This window comes from Leishmania martiniquensis, chromosome 13 (assembly GCF_017916325.1).
Source record: "Leishmania martiniquensis isolate LSCM1 chromosome 13, whole genome shotgun sequence".
NCBI lineage: Eukaryota > Euglenozoa > Kinetoplastea > Trypanosomatida > Trypanosomatidae > Leishmania > Leishmania martiniquensis.
In genome coordinates this window covers 519,707-541,726 of record NC_090148.1, presented here as the reverse complement: position 1 = coordinate 541,726, position 22,020 = coordinate 519,707, and the positions used below count along the sequence as shown (strand labels likewise).

The following is a 22,020-nucleotide window of genomic DNA, read 5'->3' as shown; positions in this document are numbered from 1 at the left end:
TACGGAGCCGGGCGTGGCACGGGCGTATGTGACCCGGCCCCGGCCGCCCACTGTGGTGCGGCGAGTCTGCGCCACTCGGATAGGGAGGAGGGGGGAGTGCGCGGCGTGGGTGCGTGGGCAGAGTACGAGACGGGGGCCGCGCTCTGCTGACGGAGTCGGCGCCTTGCTGTCGTGCCTGCACGCGCGATGGACCGGTGCCAGGGCGTGAGGGGGAGCCGAGTGGGGCCCATTTTCTATGGAAGAAGGGACGCGGTGGAGGGAAGAGGAAAAGATAGCAGGCGTTCATACCCACGATTGCTATACAGCATCACATACAAGGAGGGATGACCGGGCCTCAAACGCTGTGACGACGCATGGTAAACCTTTTTTTGCTTTATATATATATATCCCCCTTTTTTAGCAAGCACGCGAGCGGCGTGCGCGTGTAAGTCGCCAAAGCGGAGCTCTGGAGATAGACAGACAGACATGTTTCTGTACATACGCGCTGACACGCATGTGCCTCGTCCAGATTTTTTTCTTGTTACCCCTCCCCCTCCCCGCGCGCCTTTTCTTTTTCCGTCACGCGCGTGCGACTCGTTGGTTTTTGCGCGTAAGGGCAGGCGCGTCTGTCGCCTCCCTTCCCCTCCACCCCCTAACGGCGCCTTCGGTTCGTCGTTCTCGTGTGCTTTCGCTATGAGGGCAGCCTCACCCTCTCTCACTCTCGTTGTTTCCGCATGTGTGTGTGTTGGGTACTTTTACGCCACTCACATCGCTTGTATGAGGAAGGCGTCTCGTGGACAGTGCGTGCTCATGAATAACTGTGGCCCCTCCCCTCCCCCTTACTCTCTCTAGTCTCGTCTCGTTTTTTTTCTTCCTTCTCTGACAGGAATGGAGCCCAGCAGGCCCTGTGAAGGGGGGAAGAAGACAAATGCATCTTTCCTTTCTTTTTTTGTTCGCTCGTTGTCTTCGCCTTTTTTTCCTCAGGACCACAGCAGTGTGGCGAGACCGGGCAGGGGGACGATCGAGTTGTCCTCTCATGGGTGTTTCTTTTCGGCGCACCTGTATGATTTACGCGGCGCTGGCACATCAGTCGTTAGTGCCGTCTCCCCGACTAAAAGGGTACCCTCGCACCCTCGTGGCCTCCTCGCGCGCTGTGCTCACTTTGCGCGCCATCGTAGAAAATGCCGTCCCCTTCAACACACACACACACACACGCATGCCCAATGCGGCGCCCCTCATGTCTCTACCGGGTCGGATAGGAGGCTGAAAGGACGGGCAGCTTCGCACGCTCGACCGTACACAGACACGGCGTAGATGCTCACGTCTCGGCGCGGCGCTCGTATGCCATACGAGCACCGCGCTCTATCCTTGCCGATTTGCGCCCCGGTGCACGCGGGAGCATCCGGCAGCCCCCGGTTAGTCGGTGGGACCGAGGCGCCAGTGCCGGCTCGCTCATAGCCTCCGCGGGTACTCCTCTCCCCCCTCTCTGCTCCCCTCCCTCATTCCGCCCCTCTTCTCTCTGTCCCATACACAGGAGAAGGGAGGGTACACATATACACACATACACGCACACACACACGTATGTACGTTTGTATTTGCTTATTTCTTCACTGACAAGCTCATCCCTGCTCCTCTGAAGTAGGCATTCCATCCCATCTCATTCGCTAACGCAGAGCACACCCGATTCTCTTGCGGCGGCCGTTCTCTCTCTCGTGTTCCCTCTTTTTGTTCGTCTGCGCGTTCCGACGCAGGGCAGCTTCTCCTCCTTCGCCCTCCCAACGTGCAGGCGACTCTCTGTGCCGCCTAACAGACACGAGAAGGGACTGCTACAGTTGCGGCGCGCGTGTGTGGCTGGTGGGAGGTGCAAGTCGAGTGGAAACACATACAAAGGCAGAATCCGAGGACGCCAGTGCTGTTCCGCAGGAAAGGTAAACAGCATGTCTACGCTTGCATACCAGCGTCAGTACCAGCAAGTTCTGGCGGACCTGACTGAGTTGCACCGTGAGGACGTCTATGTGGGTGCCCTGCGCGTCCCTGAAGACGCTAAAGCACGCCAAGCATACTACGCGCAGTACTGGCTCTCTCTCTACGTCCGGTACGTGCGACTGGCGCGGCAGCTCGTCGTCATCCATGACACGGAGCTCCAGCCGCAGCGGCGCGTTGATGTGCGCACGCTGCTAGACAGCTGCCTCGGACGCATGCTGGAGGCGCGCCATAATATTGTCGAGCACTGCGGCGACTACGTGGCGCTGGACGACACACTAGAGGAGATGAAACTATCCCCGGCGGAGCTGGAGCCCCCAGTGCCAACGTACCTCCTCGAGGACCGCCGAGAGGTTCTGGAGCAGGAGCGGGCGTACGTCATGTCTTTGCAGCAGCACTACAAAGAAACCGAGCCCGAGGCGGCTCCAGTGGCGCTCGCCGCAGCAGCGCACAGCGCCGCCCTCTTTGCTCAGGACCCGACCAAAGCACTGCCGCCGCTTCCCACCACCGCGGAGAAGGCGGCGGCAGCGGCAGAGAGCAAGTCAGCACCCATGCCTGTGGAGGAGGCCGTCCGCATCCTGCAACTCGCCGAGCGCAGTCGTCAGGCTCGGCAGCGGGTAAGGATCCAACTGCGGCTCTTCCGCCAGCAGCAGTACGCCGCCGCGCACAGGGCGGATCTGCCGTCGCTGACAGGCAAGAATTGGGCGGCGTCCGTCTTACAGAAGGTGACTCTCGGTTATCTTCAGCAGAAGCGCTCCAAAGCGCGGTACCAGCAGGAGCAGGAGCTGCTCGGGATGACGAGCACGGAAGCCATTCGCAGTGACGCGGCGAAGATCGCCGCTGTCGTGAGCCACGACAATCGCAAGGCGCGGCAGCGAGTGAACCAAGCAGAGCTGGTGCAGAAGACACTTGAGATGAGCCGTCAGCTAACGAGTCAGGAGGGGCCCAAGGTGCTGGAGGTGATGCTGGACGAAGTGCTGATGCACATGGCTTACGCACGCCTTGACGGGAAGGCGAAGGATGGGGTTGTGGATGTTCCGGCGGGGGAGGACGGAGGTACATTGGCACTGCTCGGCCGCAGCACCCGCAAAGCCGGCTTGACTGGCGCGTTCAATGTAGCGGAGGCAAGCGGCAGTAGCAAGGCAAGCTTCCCCGCAATGGGGGGCAGCGGCCGCGTCGCATCTCGTACGTCAGAGGTCGACGCAGCCGCCACCGCTAGTACGCTGGCCGGTCAAGGTCCGTCTTCGCGCCGCCCACGCGACGGCGATGCCGCCGCCGCCGCTTCGCCAGCGGTGCCGCCCAGCGCCTTTCTCGACCATATTTCGGCCACAGCTGAGCGGTACAGCGCACTGTGGAGGGAGCAGTTCCAGCTCAAACGCGTGGAAAACGGCGACCTAGATCAGCCCTATGACGAGACGCTGCTGAGGCGGGAGCTGGTGGACGGCCCCCGCGGCGTTATGCAGGACCTGCGCCAGTGCGTGGACCAGCTTGTCATGATGGAGGTGAACAACCTCAAGCAGCGCCTCGAGGCGCAGAAGAATGCCGGCAAAAAGCGGAAAGGCGGTCGCAAGGCCAAAAAGGCGAAGGCCGCCAAGAAGCCGAAGCTGCGCGACCCGACCAAGGGCGAGGACTTGGACACTTCCCTCAGGACCTTGGTGTACGAGAACAAGCTTCAGCTGCCGCCGCCGGATGTGCGGCTCTCCTCCTTCGTCGGCCCCCTTGCCATCTCGGCCGGCCCGCTCGATCGCCTGCTGCGCTCGCGGACGGTTGATAAAGACATCGAGAAGAAGTGGAGGCGAGTGCTGCGCGGGTGGAATGCTGATGTGGAGCAGGCGATCGGGATGCCGAAGGACAAGATGGAGGCGCTCTTCGACGCGTTCGTGCAGCAGGCCTCGTGGCTGAAGGACCCTTCTGCCGCCGAGGTGCGCGCCGCCATCAATGACTACGCGGTGCTGCCGCTGGGGTCGCAAGTGGTGCACGATTTGGCGCCTCATCCGACGGGTCTCCTGCTTTACGGCGCGTCAGGCTCTGGGAAGACCCTCCTCGCCTATGCCATCGCCAACGAGAGCGGCTCCCATTTCTTCAATCTATCGCCTGGTAACTTCCCCACCACGAAGGGAGCCGCCAAGCTGGTGCGCGTCGCTTTCTACACGGCGCGCATGAAAGGGCCGTCGGTGATCTACATCGACCGCATCGAGAAGATTTTCCCGGGCAAGGGCGGCAACCAAGGAAAGAAAAGGAAAGACGCGGAGGCGGTGCGTGGAAGGAAGCTGAGGAAGGAGCTGCTCAAGGGCATCGCCAGTGTGCAGCTGACAGATCGTGTGCTCGTAGTCGCCACATCGACGGAGCCGTGGTGTGCCGACACCGCTGCCCTCTGCAAGAGCTTTCAGCGAGCAGTGCACCTGGCCAACCCCGACTTTGCGACGCGTGAGTCGCTGCTGCACGCGTTCGTCAAGGCGCGGCTGAAGGCGGCGAACATCACTGCCATCACTTCTACCGCAGAGGCATCCATCGCGGAAGCTGTCAGCCATGTCTCGTTGCTTACGGATGGCTTCTCAGCTGGCCAGCTGCGCGACTGCGTCGCACAGACACTCACTGACTACCGGCTGGAGCGGCTGACCCATGACCCGGTCACACCTGAGGATTTTGTCCCTGTGCTCTCTGGTATGACCGGACTAAGCGCCGCCGACGTTCAGCGTTTCCACGACTTCCAGGCGTCTTTGCCGGTGATGATGCGGCGCGCCAACGCCGTCGAGGATTTTCAGCCGTCGGAAGAGGAAGCGCGGCGCCGCTGATAGCTGCCAACAGAGAAAAATCAGTCTTGGTAGTGGAGGCCGTGCGGGCAGTTTATGTCTCCGTGCATGGGTGCATGTGCATCGTCACTCTTGTACCTCTGCTGTGGTTGTTGGCTTCATGTACAATAGATCAAGTATGTGGTGCGCGCTTTTCATTTTTGTTCTCCTCTCTTCCTCGTCTTGCGTCTGTGCGTCTGTACAAACAAGTAGTGGCGTGCTCACGTAAACGTGGCCCGCTGATGTGCGTGAGCGTCTGCCCCCTTCCCCCCTCTCATCGAACCACCAACGAACAACGCTTGCATGGAGATCCGCCTGTGACAAACTGTTGCGCTTCCTCATGGCCTTTGACGCCCCCCCACACACACACACTTTCCACCCGCCTTCGTCTTCTTCTCGGTCAATTCCTCTTTTTTTTTGCGGTAAGAGTGGGGAGGGAGGAGGAGCGGAGCGAGCACCTTCGAAGTGTCGCGTAGGAGCGCGTAGGCGTGCGTGGTGGTGCGACAAAGCTCACCGATCACCGGTGCCTCTCTCCCTCTCGGATGGTCTCGTGAAGCGAAGTTTTTCGCTTAAAGGGGGGAGGGTCAATCATACTCGGCCTTCTTCATGGCTTTGGAAGGGCACGGACGCCGCGGTAGTGTTGCCCTGGTGCCGTCCTTTGGCTGCGCCGCCCTCTCTTTCCGTTGTTCACCTGCAGCCAGCACCACCATCTTCGTAATCAACGCCTCCTGTCCTCGACTATCTCTTCTCTTTATCCCTGGCACACACGTACACACACACACCTCTTGCAGAAAGTAGGTGAACCTGGACGAGGGTCCCCTCACGCCTTCCCTGTGCGTCTCTTCTCTTTCTGACGCGGCATTCCCATTCAATGGAAGCTGCAGAGATCCGTAGCGGCCCCCTCTGAGCAATCTGTCTCACGACTGAGGGGACGATGCACCAGCCGTGGAGAGGCTCTCTCGAGCGCCTTCGCCTTGCCGGCTGCCCGAATCTACGCCCTGTCGTCCAAGGTGGCATGCCGCGCAACGCTATCATTGTGCTGGACCACGTCGCCATTGACAGTGTGACGGCATCGACGATGAAGGCACTTACCGGCGTTGGGTTTGACAACAGGCTAATTGTACCTGAACTCGCCCTCGATCTCTTCGACAAGGATGCGAAGACTCGCACTATCGCTGCCTTTGATAACACCACTGCCGGTACCTCGGCAACCCCGGCTTCCGCTATCGCAGCCAATGCCTCGTCATCAGATTCGGTGCTGCGCCCCAGGGCACTCATCAACTACGACAAGCTCCGTCAGAAGAGAAATGTCTTGCTCGATCAGACGACGTATCGCGTTGTTGTGCAACGGGTCGATGAGTATGACGTGAAGCTGATGAAGAAGCTGCAGATTCATCCCAAGAGCTGCGACACGCGACTATACGTTCTTTGTGCTCTCTTCTTCCGTAAGAAGTTCAGGAAGCCGACCATCATCGCATCGAGCGACCCCGTCGTGCAGCAGATGGCTGCAGAGTTTCAACTCCCAACCTGCGAGCCCGTCGACATTGTCACGTGCGGTGAACTTCTCGGCCCAGCACCCAGGCCGCAGCCAGAGCTGCTGAAGTCACCGCCGCCGCCGCTGTGCAGCAGCAAGGCATGGAACACGTGCCGTTACTGACCCGTGGTACAATGAATGCTGGTGTGGAATGGCAATGCTCCCAACAGTGCACACAGTGACGGTCTTTTCCTGCTTTTGTGCACCTCTTTCAGATCCCCTTCCCTCTTCTCTAGGCAGTGGATCAGGGCTGCCGTGCTCACGCGGATGATGCGCGAGAAGAGCATATAGTGTTGAATGGGGTGGGGAATAACGGAGACTGCTGTAGGGGAGCCGCCGCGAGGGTGAGGCGGGCCGGTGTGTGTGCAGTGCGCTGGAACTCAGCGCGGCCCGAATAGACAGCACGAGAGCAGAGCAGCAGAAAATGGCGAGCGGCGGAAGCAGCGTCATTGCCGACTTGACCGGCAGAGAGAAAGTGAAGGAGGAAAGAGAAAGGAAGTGGAAAAAAATGGGTGGTGCGCAGCCACCAGTCGCGCGCAGCTCTCTTTGCGAACGCGATGCGTTTATTGCGGTCTCTCTCCGTGCATCCGTGACTCTTCCGCATCTGTTTAATTCGTCTCTCACGGGGCCCCCCTCCACGCTCTTTCTTCTCGGCGGCTGTTCTTGTCGCCCTACTTGGTGTGATTGCATGCCCCTCTCTCCCTCCTCACTTCTCACTCCACACCCACACTTACAAATACACACATGCACGGAATGAAGAGGTTGGCCCATCGAACCGCGGGTAGCTCCGCATTACGAACTCACGCACAGAAAGAAGCAACGGACCGTATCGCTCGCCAGAATCGGGGCGCTTCTCGTGTTCGCTTCTTTTGCTGCAGCCCGCCCATCTACACATATACAAACATATATGTATCTGTGTGTGTGTGTGTGTCGTGTATAAGTAAGCATACGGCATTGTTGTGCATGTAGGTATACATACGCACACGCACACACACACACGCGCGCATTCGTTTTTTTGTCGGAGAGCGATTCTTTCGTTCCCATATTTTATTTTGGGGAAGCGCTAACGCGTGGCACTCTCTCACTCACTGAAGTGAGGGTGAGGTGTACCGAAGCCAAAGGTCGCTCTCCTCACCCCTTTCACCCCTCCCCAAACATCTCCATTTCCAATTCTATCGTCGAAGAGGGTCGTAGAGAAGTCGCCTCAGAGATATCTCAAGACAGCGATAACGCTAGCGGCCGCTTCTGATCTTTAACCCTTCTTTCTGCGTTACGTTCCTCTAGAGAGGCACCTTGAATTGTGACCTGCAGCGTGCACTTCCGGCTGTGTTCACCTCACCACAGACGCGTCACGACTGCCCGCACAAGTCTGGCACGACGCCAGCCTTTTTTCTCGTCCACCCGGCTATGGTCTTTGCTGCTTGTGTACTTCTTCTCGTTTGTTTCTGACGCACCCGCTACCCATGCCGAATGCCTCGTATGGGAGTACCGCAGGGCGGACGCGCCCGCCGCTGAGCGCGTCGACGAGCACTAATGCGTACGCCGCTCGCCCGCCCTTCGCCTCAACAGCTCTGCACTACGACGGCGATTCGTGCGCGAACAGGCAAAGCATTTTTGAGGCATACAGCGTCGGCAGTGACGCAGTGCCCACCTCGGCGGCGGAGGGCGCGACAGTTTCGCCTTCACTGTTTTTATCCTCGTCTCACACCGGTGTGAGAAGCCGTAGCCGCGGCAGCCGCGAGGGGGACCAGCACGTTAGCACTGGTGCGTCGGAGTCGCCACCGCCGGCGCACGAAGTCCTCTCTTCGCCGAGGCCTGATGCGCGAGCATCGCAGCCCAGCGCAGTGGAGCGAATCACGCGGTGGCTCTGCGCACTCCTTCCTACCCCACCACCGCCTCACTCAGCGACCGCCGCGGCGCACGACAGGCCACGAGCGAGCTCAGTGGAAGGGGCGAGCGCCTCTGTCGATGAAGAGGATGAGACTACCCCAGCGTCAGCCGAAAACTCCAGCAATCACGACGGTGATGTGAAGTGGTCCACCATCAAGTGCCGCATGACGATGCAGCCGCCCTACACGCAAGTCGCCTCTCACGATATCACAGAGACTTCGTCGACGGCCACACTGGTGTCTCGGCAGCCTTGCGCCGCAGAGATTCACGAACCCTTCTACGATTACCCAGCGACGATGCCATGGAAACAGCCGCTCTGCAAGAGCGCACCCAGCGGGCCATCCTCGTTGGAGGTGGTGGCAGACCTACCTACATGCGTTGCCGACCACGCCAGAACTGTCACCACCTTGTCTTCTACGCTGTGCAGCGGACGAAGCCAAACGAGGGAGCAGCTGATCTCGAGCAGCTCACCCTCAGCACTGGGGGCGGGAGTTGCTGGGGCTGCCTTCTCCACCTCGCCACGCGGCCCAGCGGCCGTAGGGACGCGGCGCAAGCGGCCCCTTTTCTTCTTCCACAATGCCCCACAAAGCGGCGAGTTCGTGCCGCTGATCGAGTGGCTGCTACACCGTGGCAAGTGCGGCGACATCGATGCCCCAGCGGTATCGCAGAGGGCGGACGGCGAGTACACGCAGGCGAGCTTCTTTAACGAGGACTACATCATGAAGCTGTGTGCCGCGGCGACGGAGGTGCTGGTGAAGGAGCCCACGCTGCTGGAGCTGGAGGTGCTGGCGCACGACACGCTGGTGGTGGTGGGCGACATCCACGGCCAGTTCCAGGACCTCTACACAAGTGTGCTGTGCCAGCAGTATGACCGGCGCCGATGCAACACGGACGGCCGCGACCGCCGCTTTCTGTTCATGGGCGACTACGTGGACCGCGGCCCGCATAGCCTCGAGGTGGTGCTGCTGCTGCTGGCGCTGAAGGTGGAATACCCAACGCTGGTGTATCTGACGCGCGGCAACCACGAGGAGGAGAAGACGTCGCGCGTGTACGGCTTCCTGACAGAGGCGACGGCGTCGCTCGGCGCGGCGGCCGGCGCGGCGGTGTGGACTGCCGTGAATAGAGTTTTCCTCGACCTGCCTCTGGCTGCGGTTGTGCACACGCTGCATATGCGCTTCTTTGTGGCTCACGGCGGCCTCTCGCCAGGCTTGGAGAAGGTGGATGAGATCTGTGCCCTGGAGCGGCGCAACTACAGCTGCGGCAACATCACTGCCGCCGAGGATGACATCATCACAGGCCTTCTCTGGTCCGACCCCACGAGCGAAGTGGACTCGTACAAGCGAAACCCTCGAGGCTGCGGCTTCCTCTTTGGTCCATCGGCGTCGTTGAGCTTCTGCACCAGCAACAACTTTGATTTCATCTGCCGTGCGCACCAGGTGGCGATGGATGGGTACTTCTGGACGCACAACGACCGCGTTGTGACAGTCTTCTCGGCCCCCAACTACTGTGGTGTGAACGGGAATAAGGGCGCTTTGCTTCTTGTCAAGGGCCGCGCTGGGCGGCCCATCATCGAGCAGTTCGACTGCATAGAAAAAGGCGAAGAGGTGCCGGCCCGCAAGACGGACTTCGTGCACGCGGAAATGTTCACGTAAGCGTTTGGTGTAGTTGAGCGTCTCGACTCATAAGCGAACGATGTTGTGGGGGGGGAGAGAAGGAGCGGATGTATGTCGGCACCTGGTATCCCTCGCGGACTTGTCGACCTCTACCGGCCTCTGTCCCCCTCTCCACCGCTGCCTGCTCCCCCTTCTTCCCCCCTTTCCCCTTCCCCCTCTTTCGCCCTCCTTTCACTATCCGTCACCCCCACATGCCCACACACCGGCATATGCGCCCAAGAACTTTGACCCGCTGCGTGGTGGTAACACTGCTTGTATCCTTTCGGTACGCGAATGGTGCCCTCTGCTCGTACCCTAACCCCCTCCTCTCCCCTCCTCCTCCCTCCCCTCGCCTTTCGATGAGTTTTGGGCGTGTCTGATTGACTCCCTCAATTCCTCCGCTTTCTTACCTTCTTGTGCATGAAGTGTGTTCCGTATCTACACATATAATATATATATATTATATTATATTATATTATGTTGACCGAGAGAGTGACTGGGCGGGGCGGCCGCTGGAGGAGCTGGGGTGCGCACGAAAGAGGACAGCTCGGCTTGTGAAACGTCGACAGACACCTCTCCCTCCCTCTCCCCCTCCGCCTCCTCCCCCTTTTTCGGCTTCACGCGAAGACACACACACACACACACAGACATGCACACGCTTCCCCTCCCCCTCGCACTCCTTGGCGAACATTTTCTTTGCTGACTTTTTCTCGCGTCTCCCTCTATTGTTGCTAGTTCACACACACACCTCCTCCCCTCCTCTCCTTTCCCCAATACCTCCACTGCGCACATGAGCCGCCAGCTGTAAAGCACGAGAAACACACTCCCTGGAGCACTTCAAGTCCGGGTGCGCCGCCTCTCCGCATGTCAGAAGGAAGGATGGGGGAAGGTGAGCGGATGCTGCTGCGGTTGGCTGCACGTCACCATCCACACACCCTTCCCTCCCTCATCACAGCCCACTCCAGTGTCGCCCGGCCACCTATCGCCCTCGGGCACCCAAGTGGGTGCCCACAAGAAGGAAAAGCACGAAGGGTACACAGAACCGACGGAGTCGCGCATGCAGCCCGGGTAGCCCCAGCCTTGCCGGCGGCGCTACACCGCCTTCATGCCCCACCCACTCCTTGCATCTCCCCTCTTGACAGCGGCAGGCCAAAAATAGCGTCTCGAGCCGACTGCGCCGAAACTTTACGTCAGCTTTCTCTTTTGCCTCTCTTCCGCCTCTCTGCTTTGCCGACTGTACAACACCATCGCCCTCCTCATCGCCGAGAAGGGCGAAAGAGGGAGCACGCGCTCCCCTTCGCGATGCGTCCAGCGTCTCGCCCCCACTTTGTGTGACGGGAGGGAGGTCCAGTAGCCCCACCCGCTCAGTGGGAAAGGCGAGCAGCCCCCTCCCCACACCCCCTCTCTCTGCCTCTCTCTAGCCCTGCCAACTGCCCCGAGTCATCCCTGGTAGCGGCACCGCGGCCGGCTACATGCGCCGGAGCGCCGTGCGGCAGTGCACCCGCTTGCGCCACCCACACGATGGGTACGGAGCCGGGCGTGGCACGGGCGTATGTGACCCGGCCCCGGCCGCCCACTGTGGTGCGGCGAGTCTGCGCCACTCGGATGGGGAGGAGGGGGGAGTGCGCGGCGTGGGTGCGTGGGCAGAGTACGAGACGGGGGCCGCGCTCTGCTGACGGAGTCGGCGCCTTGCTGTCGTGCCTGCACGCGCGATGGACCGGTGCCAGGGCGTGAGGGGGGAGCTCGTAACGTACGGGAGCGAATAGGCACTTTTCCGTTCACCGCCGCACCCACCCCACGACGTGCGCGTCGACCGATAGACGCACGCACAGCCGCACAGCCCACCAACACCTGTCGCACCACGCCTGCGGCGTAGGAAAAAGTGTGTGTGTGTGGTCTGGGCACACGCCGCAGTATTCCTCCAGGGGCTGCGAGCCGCGGCATCCCATAATGTGCTGTGGAGACGCTCCACACCCGGGCCTGGATGCGGCACTCGGTGGCGCGCTTCGGGGTGCCGGCGGTGCAGTGCGCAGAGGAGCGCCCTGAGGCCGATTCGTGGGGATCTCATCGCGCCCCCGCGGCGTCCAGCACTCGTGCTCGTCGCACCTCTGCCTGCTCTGCGTGGAGGCGGTACACCACGCCAGCGGTGCCTCGCCATCTTCATCTTCCACTTCCGCCGACCCCAGTGAGCGGATGTGCGTGGCTGGCTTGCCCGCGTGTGCCGCGGCAGGTGGGATGCTGCGGTGCGCCTGTGGCAGCAAGGGCTCGCGCAGGGGTCGGGTCAGCCATAGACGCCCGGGCGGGCGGTCGCGCATGCATTGCGAGGGAGCGGATGCGTACTCCGTGGACCTCGTCAGACAAGGTGCGCTTGGAGCCTTTAGCGATGCAAGGATTTCGCGTAGTGAATGGGGCACAATGTAGCTCCGGACATCTCTGCTGGCACCAACTCCCCGCAGCCGTACCCGAGGGCAGTCGGCAGGCGTGTGGCCTCCCTCCCCCTCAGAGGGAAGGGAGTGCGGGTATACTCCCCCCTCGATGATGTCGCGCAGTGGGGTGGTCGGCGTCATTCGGTGCGGCTGGGGGGGGGGGCACAGCGAAACGACAGGAACAGCATCGAACGCCTCCCCCCCAATCGCGTGCAAGAGAGGAATGCGGAAATTGTGGCCATCACGCAACAGCCGCAATGAGCGTCACGTGCAGCCACACACACACACACCGAGGCGCAAGCACTTTTCCTGCCTCCCCCCTCCCCCCTCTACTGCCCCCCCACATGCAGCCACATGCAGCCACTTGCACCACAGAGCGCCTCACAACCGAAGCGACAGCGGCGACGGCGAATGCTAAGCGGCCGCCAGCATCGCGGGACGCGAACGGAGCTCTTTTTGTATGCATTTTTTCGCTCATTTTTTTCTTTGCGTGCGTTTCGCTGTCGATTGATTCACGTGCTGTGGCCAGCGGCAGCGTGGGGGGCGGTGCCTGTTCACGTAGTGGCTTCTATTTTGGTGCGTTGCGCAGTGAGCTTAGGCACCCGTGTCGGACCTCCACAGTGACTTCATTGGAGGAACACAGCCCGGTGGTTTTCCTCAAGAGATTCAGGTTATATCAAATCCTCGCAGAGGGCGCCCAGTATAGCCCCCACTCAAACGTTGCAGAGGTGCTAGCGGCGCTGCATCGGGCAGGGCACGTGTGGTTCACTCACCGCATACATATTGGAAGGAGGGGGAGAGAGGCTGACGTGCCGTTGACGACGGGCGGAAGCACGGCCTGGAAGAGAGCATAGTCTGCACACTCGCGCACCTTTAGTAGCCCTGCGCTTGTGGCTGCCCCTCTGCAAGTTGAAGGCGACAAGGGAGATGTGGGCTGCCAAAGCAATACCTGCGCTTCCACTGCAGCGACTCATCAGTCCCCCGCTTACCTCCTTCCCTCACAGCTCACCTGCTTTTGTCTGCGCTCGCCAAGCGCCACAGCTGATTTGCCCAAACAACAGGGGTCATCGGGACAGGTGCGGTGCTTCTTGCCAAGTCGACGTCTGCATGTACGCTCTGGAGCGCGTCATCGAGAAGGAATTGAAAGCTGGCCAACAGCATTCGATCTTTGTTTTTTCAAGGGTGTCGTGATCAACGCAGCCGTGAGAGCGGTGAGGGGCGACTCAGGTGGCCGGGCATACGTCCCGGTGACGCGGTGCGACTGCAGGACGGGAGGAAAAAACAGATCAGGGGCGCGCACTAACGCCATTGGAACGAGACGCGCCACGTCCACATGCACCATTCATCGACGCCAACGAGACAACGCAGCCGGGGCAGCCCAGGCACGCTGCAGGGTAAGGCGGACCCGGCAGAGCAGGCGAGTGGCGCGGGTACAGGCAGCAGCCGCAGGTGTCTCAGTGATGTATCTTGCTCTGTGCCACCCTCTTCGGCGCCGCAAGCGTCCGGCACAACTCAAGAGACACGCACGCATGCACCTCCGAGTGATAGCGTCATTCAGAGTGGTAAGGGATTCAGCTACCTGCGCGCGAGCACAACAGCACCAGAGTCGCCGCCCTCCGCCGCGCGCAGGGATAAGGGGCAGGGCCGGAGGACAGCGCCGTGGTCTCAAGCACCCGTGACACGGTCATCGCCGAGGGCGTCCCGTGAAGACACCTACGCACGGCCGTCGGCGCATCCGCCGTCAGCGCATGACCCGCTTTCGTCGTCCCTACACTCCAGCACACCCGCCGAGTCGTCGCTGGCGAGGCTGCGGGCATTGGCGGGGCTGGCGCCCCTGCACATGCCCTCGCATGACTCTCAGGTGCTTTCCCCTCTTTTATACCGCAACGAGGAGTCGCCCCCGCGTCATTTGCGCACAGCCCGCACCGAGATCGGTGGCAGTGGCGCATCGTCAGCGTCATCGTCGTGCGCGTCGTCGCCGTACACTCCTGACCTCGCTCAGCGTCTGTCCTTCCTGAATGGCACGTCCGCGCAGGCGACGATGGCGGTACTGGAGAGAGACCGACGGAGACTCTCACGCCGTGATTCCCTGACGCCCTCATCACCGTCCGCCGCTCCCATCTTTCAGAATGAGGAAGAAGTGGTCATTGGGCAGCAGTGCCGAGGTCCGTCGGCGGCACTGACCGTCAACATCACGGCGTCTCCGGCTAGCGGTGACCCCTTTCTCACTCCTTCGTTGGGTCTCGCCAGCCTGCGTGCCTCAGCGTCCGCGCTATATCGTAACGAAGAGGACGCTGCCGGCAATCATTGTGCTGGCGCAGAGAGCGGCTCGGCGCTGCCCACCACGTCGCTGCTGAGTCGCCTACGCGCTGCTAACGCGAGCCTATCCTCAGGTGCTGAAAGCGGTGGAAAAAAGAACTTCTTCATTCCACCAAAGGATGGCGTGGCCGGCGTCAGTGGGGCACCGGCGCCTCACGAGCGGCCAGCAGGATCGCGGCGGAAGTCAGTCGGGACGCCCTTGGGGCCCACGCTTCTCGCAGAGCCATTTCCGCCTCCAGGACCAGGCCTGCTTCAGGCATCCGACATATCGGCGCGCCTCACACAGCTGCGTCAACGAGCGTCAACGTCGCCGGCATCGTTGTCTTCCATCGAGACCATCGAGACCTCTGTGGCGTCGTGCACCGAGACGGCTCAGAAACCCCAGCCGTCTTTTTTCACAAGCCTTTCCCGTTTGCGTCGGCTCGAGAACCTGCAGCGACAACAGGAGCAATGGCTGACGCCGTGGCTGAGTGCCAGGCTGCGTGGGAATCCAGATCTCGCCAGTCCGTCACCCGCACCGACCATGGAAGCCGCGCTGAAGCGCACACCACGGCACGGTCTGCTGACCAGGGCCACAGCCGCTCCGGCGCCTCCCGCAGCGACCGAAAGCGTCGTGCCCGACTTGGACCCCACTGACGCTCATGAGCGGGACGCGCGTCGTCAAAGGTTAGAGGACGTCTTGTCATCATCTGCCAGCGGCAAAGAGCAGAGCAGCGAACATGCGCCCGCCAAAATGGGCGCACGCCGCGCACCGTCTCGAAAATGCGCGGTACCCACCGCGGCAAAGAAGGAAAGGACGGCAGCGGCTGTCTCGCGCACGAGTCGGCTTCAAAAGGCCACCCGAGGCAGCACCGCCCACGCGAGCACCGTGACGCTTTCGGCGTCGCCTAAGGTCACCGTGGCCGCAGCCGCTGGCGGCGGCGCCTTGAGGGGCACGAGAAGCCCGGTGAAGGCAAAGCAGCTGATGCACAAATTGCGCAGTATGGCAGCCCCGGTGCCGGTGGGCGAGACCGTGGGCAAGAGCGGCCCGGTCGATGTATCGAATCCGTTCCTTGCCAGCGTGGCTGCACCGCTGGCGCACTCACCACGCGAGGAACTCGCGCAGCGCCCATCGGCACTTCCGCCGTCCTGGTCGACTACCGCACCGTTCGCTGCGCTGGCCTCGCCATCGCTGCATGCAGCGCTGACGCAGGCCTCGACAGAACTTCTCAAGGTGCGCCGCAGCCCTGGGAGTACGATGGACACGAATGGCGCCACTGACGATGACAGTCGCGGAAGCGAGCCTCCCTCTTCCTCCTTTGCCTCTGTATCTCCGTGCTACACGTACCCTTCCATGATGACACGCAGTGCCACTGCGGCTGCTGCCGCCGCTTTAGTCGCAGCAGCAACAGCAACGGCGAGGCCGACGTCGCCTGTAGCAACTGTGGCCACCGCCAGCACAGCCGGCACCACGGACCTAACCTCACGGGCTCGCATGCGTACCGCCAGCACCAATAGTCGGAAGAGTGGCAGTGACACAAGCGACATGAAGTGTTTCGTCTTTGATACCTCTTCGCTGCTTGACTCCGAGCCGGGTGTGATGAGCTTGGTCTTAGAGAAGTGGCTACTCGGCATCCCCTTCACTGTGCTTGATGAGTTGGACCGGATGCACAAGGACCGTGGCTGCGGCGTTGGCATTGGCAAGAGCGACCACGTCGCAACCGCCGGTGCGAACGGTACCCACGACCGTGAGTGGCGCCGACAAAGGGCTCATGAGCTGCGCAACTGGATCGCCGCGTGCCTGAGTGATGCGTCCAAAAGTCACCTGCTGCTGCAGAAGCGGACGGAGGTGGTCGAGGAGTACGACAGGCATGCCACGACGAACGATGACCGCATTCTCGGCTATGCCGTCTACCTCACTCAGCATCAAGCGGCGAAGGTGCTCTTCGTCTCTGAGGACAAGTTCCTGCGCATCAAGGCGAGCTCGGAGCTGGGGAAAGCGTACACATACAGTGAGGTTCGCAAGTTTGTAGGTATGCCTCCGCTCCCGACAGCGTCACCGACGGAGTTGCGCAGGAAGGGTAACAAGTAGAAGACAACAGCACTAGAGAACGAGGGCGGAAGGCGATCATGAAGATTGCCAACGCGGTGGAGGCACGAGGGGTGGGGGGAGGATACCTCGTAGAACCGTAGCTCATAACGCGGAAGTGGAGATGGAAGAGACGCACATAGGGACAGAAACGTGCGAGGCCATACTTGCCTGCGGCGCTGGCCCCGGCCCCCCTCTAGCCATCTGCGTCTGTCTCGTGCCTCGCCTGTCTACAGAATAGGTATGTGTATGCGTGTATGCGTGATCGTGCGGTGTATTGGTGCCTCTAGGCAGACATGTGCCAGCCGCTACTGTACACGAGCGCCTGACAGGAAGCCACAGTCACTCCTTCCTGCTAGGCTCTCGTCTTGCCCCCTCACCCCCCTTCCCCCAACACTCACCCCCTCGCTTACAGCATTCCTGTTGTCCCCGATCGCCCACGAAGCCGTGGTGCACATCGCAGAATCGCTGCAGCCGCGTCTGAATCTCTTGCCCCCGTTTTGTCTGTTATTGCTCCGCCGCTTCGTGGAGGCGCGCGGCTTTGAAGATGCTCGTGAAGTGCGGTGATTCTTTCGGGGGAGGGGGAGGAGGGGAATGGCGCAGCGAGTGCCCGGCAGACTTGATTGACCCGTGAGCGCCAAAGGAGGCGGCGGGGCCCTTCCGCCAAGCGACCACCACCACCACCACCCTCCTTCATGCCTCTTCGGACATCAGAATTCGCCAAGGGAGCAAATACGAAGCCGCTCATTTCTTGCGGGCGACGTGTCCCACAGGCACGCCCCGCTCCCTGTCCATGCTGCGTGAGCACCGCCTTTGGTGCATGACTGTCTTTGTCTTCCCTTTTTGTCGGGTGTGCGTGTGGGGGGGGGAGGCGCTTTGGATACTTCTTCCTTTCGCCAACGCACCTCTCGTTTGAGCGCCGCCTCCATCACACACTCCGCACGCTCTTGGTGGCGCGCATGAACTCTATACTTGCGCGGGGACTCGTGCATGCCAACTTCAGGTCGGTGGGCCCGTGTGTGTGTGTGTGCTCACCGCCGTGCCGCTAATCCTGACCTCTTCCCCCTCGCGCTTTCTTCCTCCGGAGACGCACTCCTGATGACGTCGCGCGAACTCAGGTAAGGGCGACTAGGAGCTCCTTCTGCAGGCGCACCGCAGCATCCCACCTGCCGCGGCACACGCGGGCAAGCCAGCCACGCACATCCGCTCACTGGGGTCGGCGGAAGTGGAAGATGAAGATGGCGAGGCACCGCTGGCGTGGTGTACCGCCTCCACGCAGAGCAGGCAGAGGTGCGACGAGCACGAGTGCTGGACGCCGCGGGGGCGCGATGAGATCCCCACGAATCGGCCTCAGGGCGCTCCTCTGCGCACTGCACCGCCGGCACCCCGAAGCGCGCCACCGAGTGCCGCATCCAGGCCCGGGTGTGGAGCGTCTCCACAACACATTATGGGATGCCGCGGCTCGCAGCCCCTGGAGGAATACTGCGGCGTGTGCCCAGACCACACACACACACTTTTTCCCACGCCGCAGGCGTGGTGCGACAGGTGTTGGTGGGCTGTGCGGCTGTGCGTGCGTCTATCGGTTGACGCGCACGTCGTGGGGTGGGTGCGGCGGTGAAGGGAATGGCTTGCTTGCAGCTGTATGCCCAGTAGCAGCATGGTTCTCGTTTAGTAGGGCGGGCGGTACCACGGCCTCGTCTGTGCTGAGATCTGTACGTGCCCATGGTGTAGTAAAGCGTTGATGCAGAAACGCGGCTGGTGTTGAAGGCACGAGCATTGGGAGATGAAAGGGGCAGGAGGTCGGGAGGGGGTGTGGAGGGGCCAATGGCCGAAGGCTGCGGGACATACATCATCGTCGAGAGGTGTGCGGAATGAGAAGAGGAAACGTGAAGGAATGCGAAAGATGTGGGAAAGGCGTGGCGTGCGTGGCTGCTTCGCAATGTGCCTTCGCATCGGGTGGTCGCTGGCGATGGCGTTGTGCGCGTGCAGTTGTCTGCAGAGAATTCTTCGGCTTCTTTTCGTCTTTCCCGCGGCGCTTCGGGTGTGTGTGTGCGCGCGTGTGCGTGTAAGGTGGTGGGGATCTTACAGATCCCCGGCGGGTAGGCGGAGATGCGAAGAAACATCAGCGCCAATGGGAACTCGTGGACTCGGGGGCGGGTGGACAATGAGGAGGGAGGGGATGAGGCACCGAGAGGTCGAAATCACTGTGTGGGTGACATCGATAAAAGCTGCAGCTTGAATTTCTGTGAGGTGGTCTGCTGCTGCACTCGGTGCTGCCCACTCCGGCTGCGCACACAAGCGCACACCCTCCCTCTCCCCCCCTGCATCGGTGCCGTCTAAACCTCCGCTCTCCGTCGTCACGCCCTCCTCGCCCTTTCGTCTCCTCCATTGCATTTTAAGACGGCAAAGTCGGCGTCGTTGACACCCCCTGCGATACTTCACCGACGCCCATCGAGAGCGATTTTCTCTTTCCATGCTACGGTGTATGCGTGTGAGCGTGTGTCCTCCAGCGGGTGCCTCTCGCGCACTCTCTGCGTACGTTGGGAGCACCCCTTTTTGGCGGACCCGTCTCCTCCGCTCCACTGCCACATGCGTGTGCCGTCCCTCCCTATTGTCATTGACGAGTTTCCGGCCCTGTGTGGCAGCCGCTGCCGCCGCGGGCCCAACCCTGCAGGCGGCGCGGAGCTGTTTTTTCTAACGCACTTTCACACAGATCACATGAAGGGGCTCAGCTCTTCGTGGGCGGCCGGCGTCATCATCACCAGCGCTCTCACTCGGCAACTCCTCCTGGGCAAGTTCGAAGGACTTCGCGGCCGGGTGGTGGGGCTGCCGTTCTGGTGTCGCACCCCAGTCCTCTCTGCCGCAGGCGCTGCCCACAGCCCACAGAGTAGCTCCATCCGCGCCGAGGTCTCAATGGTGCATGTGACGCTGCTGCCAGCGTTCCACATCCCGGGTAGCGCCATGATATACCTCGAGACTCCGTCCGGCGTCACCTACCTGCACACAGGCGACTTCAAGTACACAGAAGCGGCGGCACAGACGTCCCCACTGCGAACCTTTTTCCTGTCGCACCGGGTGGACCACCTCTACCTGGACGACACCTGGCTTCATTTAGGGCACGCGGAGCTTACGTCGTGGCCGGTGCGCAGAGGCAGCGCATTGAACAGCCACCACGGCGCCGATGTCGCGGGCAGCGGTATCCGCGTGCTGAGCAAGTTGCTGGACGCAGATCAGGTGTTGGAGGCGATCGAGGCAATCGGGCGTCGAATGGACCACCAGCGCCAACTGTATGCGCAGGGGGCGCAACAACAGCCGCGTGGCATTCGAGGCGCTGCAGAGGCGCTGGCACGATCCTCGGCACCCGTCGAAGAAAGCAACGGCCGATTGCCGTTCGTGGTTCGCGTCTACCTGCACAACCAGTTCGGTAAGGAGATTATTATACAGCAGTTGGCAATGCGACTGCGCACGAGGGCGCTCATCGACGATGCCCGCTATGCGCGTTTACTCACAGTGGTGGAGGCGCTGGAGGAAGAGCGAGATGACTTGGAGGCCTTTAAGGAGGCAAGTCCCACTCGCCTCGACGATACGGTACCACCTCTCTCCGCAGAGGAACTGGCGTGGCGGGCCTCCGGTGGAGAGGCCGCTCACTACCCGTACAACCTCAACTGCTTTGTTTCCTTCTCCCAAGCACAACACCAGCAACGTATGCAGCTGCAGCGGCAACTCCAGGGCCGGCAGCAGCGGTTGGAAAGTTGGGACGGCGATGGTGGTCAGAGGTCACGACCGTCATCCGCGGGCCATTCGGCGAAGGGCACGTACGAGCCGCCTCTCATCGAGGTAGTCAGCAGCCGTGCATCGATTTCACCTGCGGCCTTGCAAGAGGCCTCGGCCGCGCATGGCGGGACTCCGTACTACGGTGTCGTCATCTCAGGTTGGGCCCGGCTGCAGTCGCAGACACGCGGCCCGGCGGCGAGCGGCCAGGTTTGGCATGTGCCGACAACGCTGCACAGCACACCACAGGAAATCGTTGACTTCGTCGCGCTTCTACGTCCGCTGTCGGCGACACCGCTGCACTACCGCCCCAGTCGTGGGGAAGTCGTGATGCAGCGCCTCGGGCCGTACCTGCGCACGCCCTTTGTGAACAATCACGACACCTGCGGTGACGGCACTGTGGCGGCGGTGGCGGGTAGCAGCGCAGTGGCCCGAACGGGCGGTGCTGTGCGGTGGAGGCCGTGCCTGCCAACGCATCTGCTCTCGCAGGTGGGAGGCATTGACGGTCAGGGCAATGTTCGCCTCTCCTCCGTGCCAGGGGTGCTCAACACACGCGATACCGCCACCGCCGGTGTTGACGGCCTGGACTCGCTCGAGGAGACGCCGCGACGGGGCTTCCGTATCGGCGCTGCCGGGCAGCCGCCTACCGCTGCATCGGCAACGCCATACTTCCTCGCCACGGCTCCCTTGCCGGCTGCGTCGCTGTCTGTAGAGTCGGGAGCGCGTGTGTTGGACGCGGTAAAGAGCCCCACAGACACCTTCATTGGAGCAAGTGTGCCTGTCAATAATCTCTGCCTGGCGACGTTGCTGCCGTCGTGGAGGCTACGCCGTCTCACACAATCGTACCTCCAGATGCGGCCGGCTTGCGGCAAGCGTGAGCGGGTCGATGGCGGAGCTGATGCGGTGAGCAGCGTCGTTCGTGGTGCCGAGCGCCACCCTGCCACTGAAGCGAAGCCTCGGCCAAATGAAGAAGTGAGAGGAGACGGCAGCAGGAGTAATGGCTGCATCACCATGTCTCCGACCAACGGCGCCGTCATAGATGCTCTCTCTCTCTCTGACATCGCTGACGATTTGCTGGCCTGAGCAAGGCGGTATGCTGCATGCGCGTGCTGGCGTATGTATGTGTGTGTATGTGGAACATAGAGGAAGGGTTGAAGTAGGGGGGCGGGGGGAACGCAGAGGGATGCGCACCTCGCCAAGTCAGCGCACGAGCAACTCATACGCAGCCTTCTCGTCACTTCCGCACGGGCAGACCGTCGTGCTCGTGCTGTGCTGCCATCTCTCTCGTACTGCTCGCGGTGCGTAAAGGCATAGACAAGAAGCACAGGCATTAATGCGCGCCTGCGCGATACTGGCGCGCATGGCCGCACTGTAGCATTCCTGCTACCGCAGCCACCTCTCAAGCGGTCGAGTCTTCAGGGAGGTATACGGTTGACGAAGCGCTGCCGGGATCGCCTACAGGGCTCCGCTGAATTCCATTACCCCGTCGCTCATCCTTGAAAACGTTGCTTCATTTATCTGCCCTTTCTTTCTTTCACACGCACCCACAAGCTTTTCTTTTCTCGATTCGTCATCGCTGACACCGCGCTCTGGTCGAATTCGTGTC

At 61.5% G+C, this 22,020-nt stretch overlaps 5 protein-coding genes across 5 annotated transcripts; all 5 read left to right on the top strand.

Moving 5' to 3' along the window:
- Nucleotides 1–1,916: 1,916 nt before the first annotated feature.
- On the top strand, nucleotides 1,917–4,757 carry LSCM1_05967 (uncharacterized protein; the record flags this gene model as incomplete). Its single annotated transcript, XM_067323401.1, has 1 exon — nucleotides 1,917–4,757. One exon carries the CDS (start codon nucleotides 1,917–1,919, stop codon nucleotides 4,755–4,757), a length of 2,841 nt encoding a protein of 946 aa, XP_067180352.1.
- Nucleotides 4,758–5,688: 931 nt separating this feature from the next.
- LSCM1_05966 (uncharacterized protein) lies at nucleotides 5,689–6,411 on the top strand (the record flags this gene model as incomplete). Its single annotated transcript, XM_067323400.1, has 1 exon — nucleotides 5,689–6,411. One exon carries the CDS (start codon nucleotides 5,689–5,691, stop codon nucleotides 6,409–6,411), a length of 723 nt encoding a protein of 240 aa, XP_067180351.1.
- Nucleotides 6,412–7,751: 1,340 nt separating this feature from the next.
- On the top strand, nucleotides 7,752–9,830 carry LSCM1_05965 (uncharacterized protein; the record flags this gene model as incomplete). The annotated part of the gene is made up of 1 exon (XM_067323399.1): nucleotides 7,752–9,830. One exon carries the CDS (start codon nucleotides 7,752–7,754, stop codon nucleotides 9,828–9,830), a length of 2,079 nt encoding a protein of 692 aa, XP_067180350.1.
- Nucleotides 9,831–13,589: 3,759 nt separating this feature from the next.
- LSCM1_05964 (uncharacterized protein) lies at nucleotides 13,590–16,646 on the top strand (the record flags this gene model as incomplete). Its single annotated transcript, XM_067323398.1, has 1 exon — nucleotides 13,590–16,646. The coding sequence occupies one exon, from the start codon at nucleotides 13,590–13,592 to the stop codon at nucleotides 16,644–16,646; it is 3,057 nt and encodes a 1,018-aa protein (XP_067180349.1).
- Nucleotides 16,647–19,232: 2,586 nt separating this feature from the next.
- On the top strand, nucleotides 19,233–21,497 carry LSCM1_05963 (uncharacterized protein; the record flags this gene model as incomplete). The annotated part of the gene is made up of 1 exon (XM_067323397.1): nucleotides 19,233–21,497. One exon carries the CDS (start codon nucleotides 19,233–19,235, stop codon nucleotides 21,495–21,497), a length of 2,265 nt encoding a protein of 754 aa, XP_067180348.1.
- Between the last annotated feature and the right edge of the window lie 523 nt (nucleotides 21,498–22,020).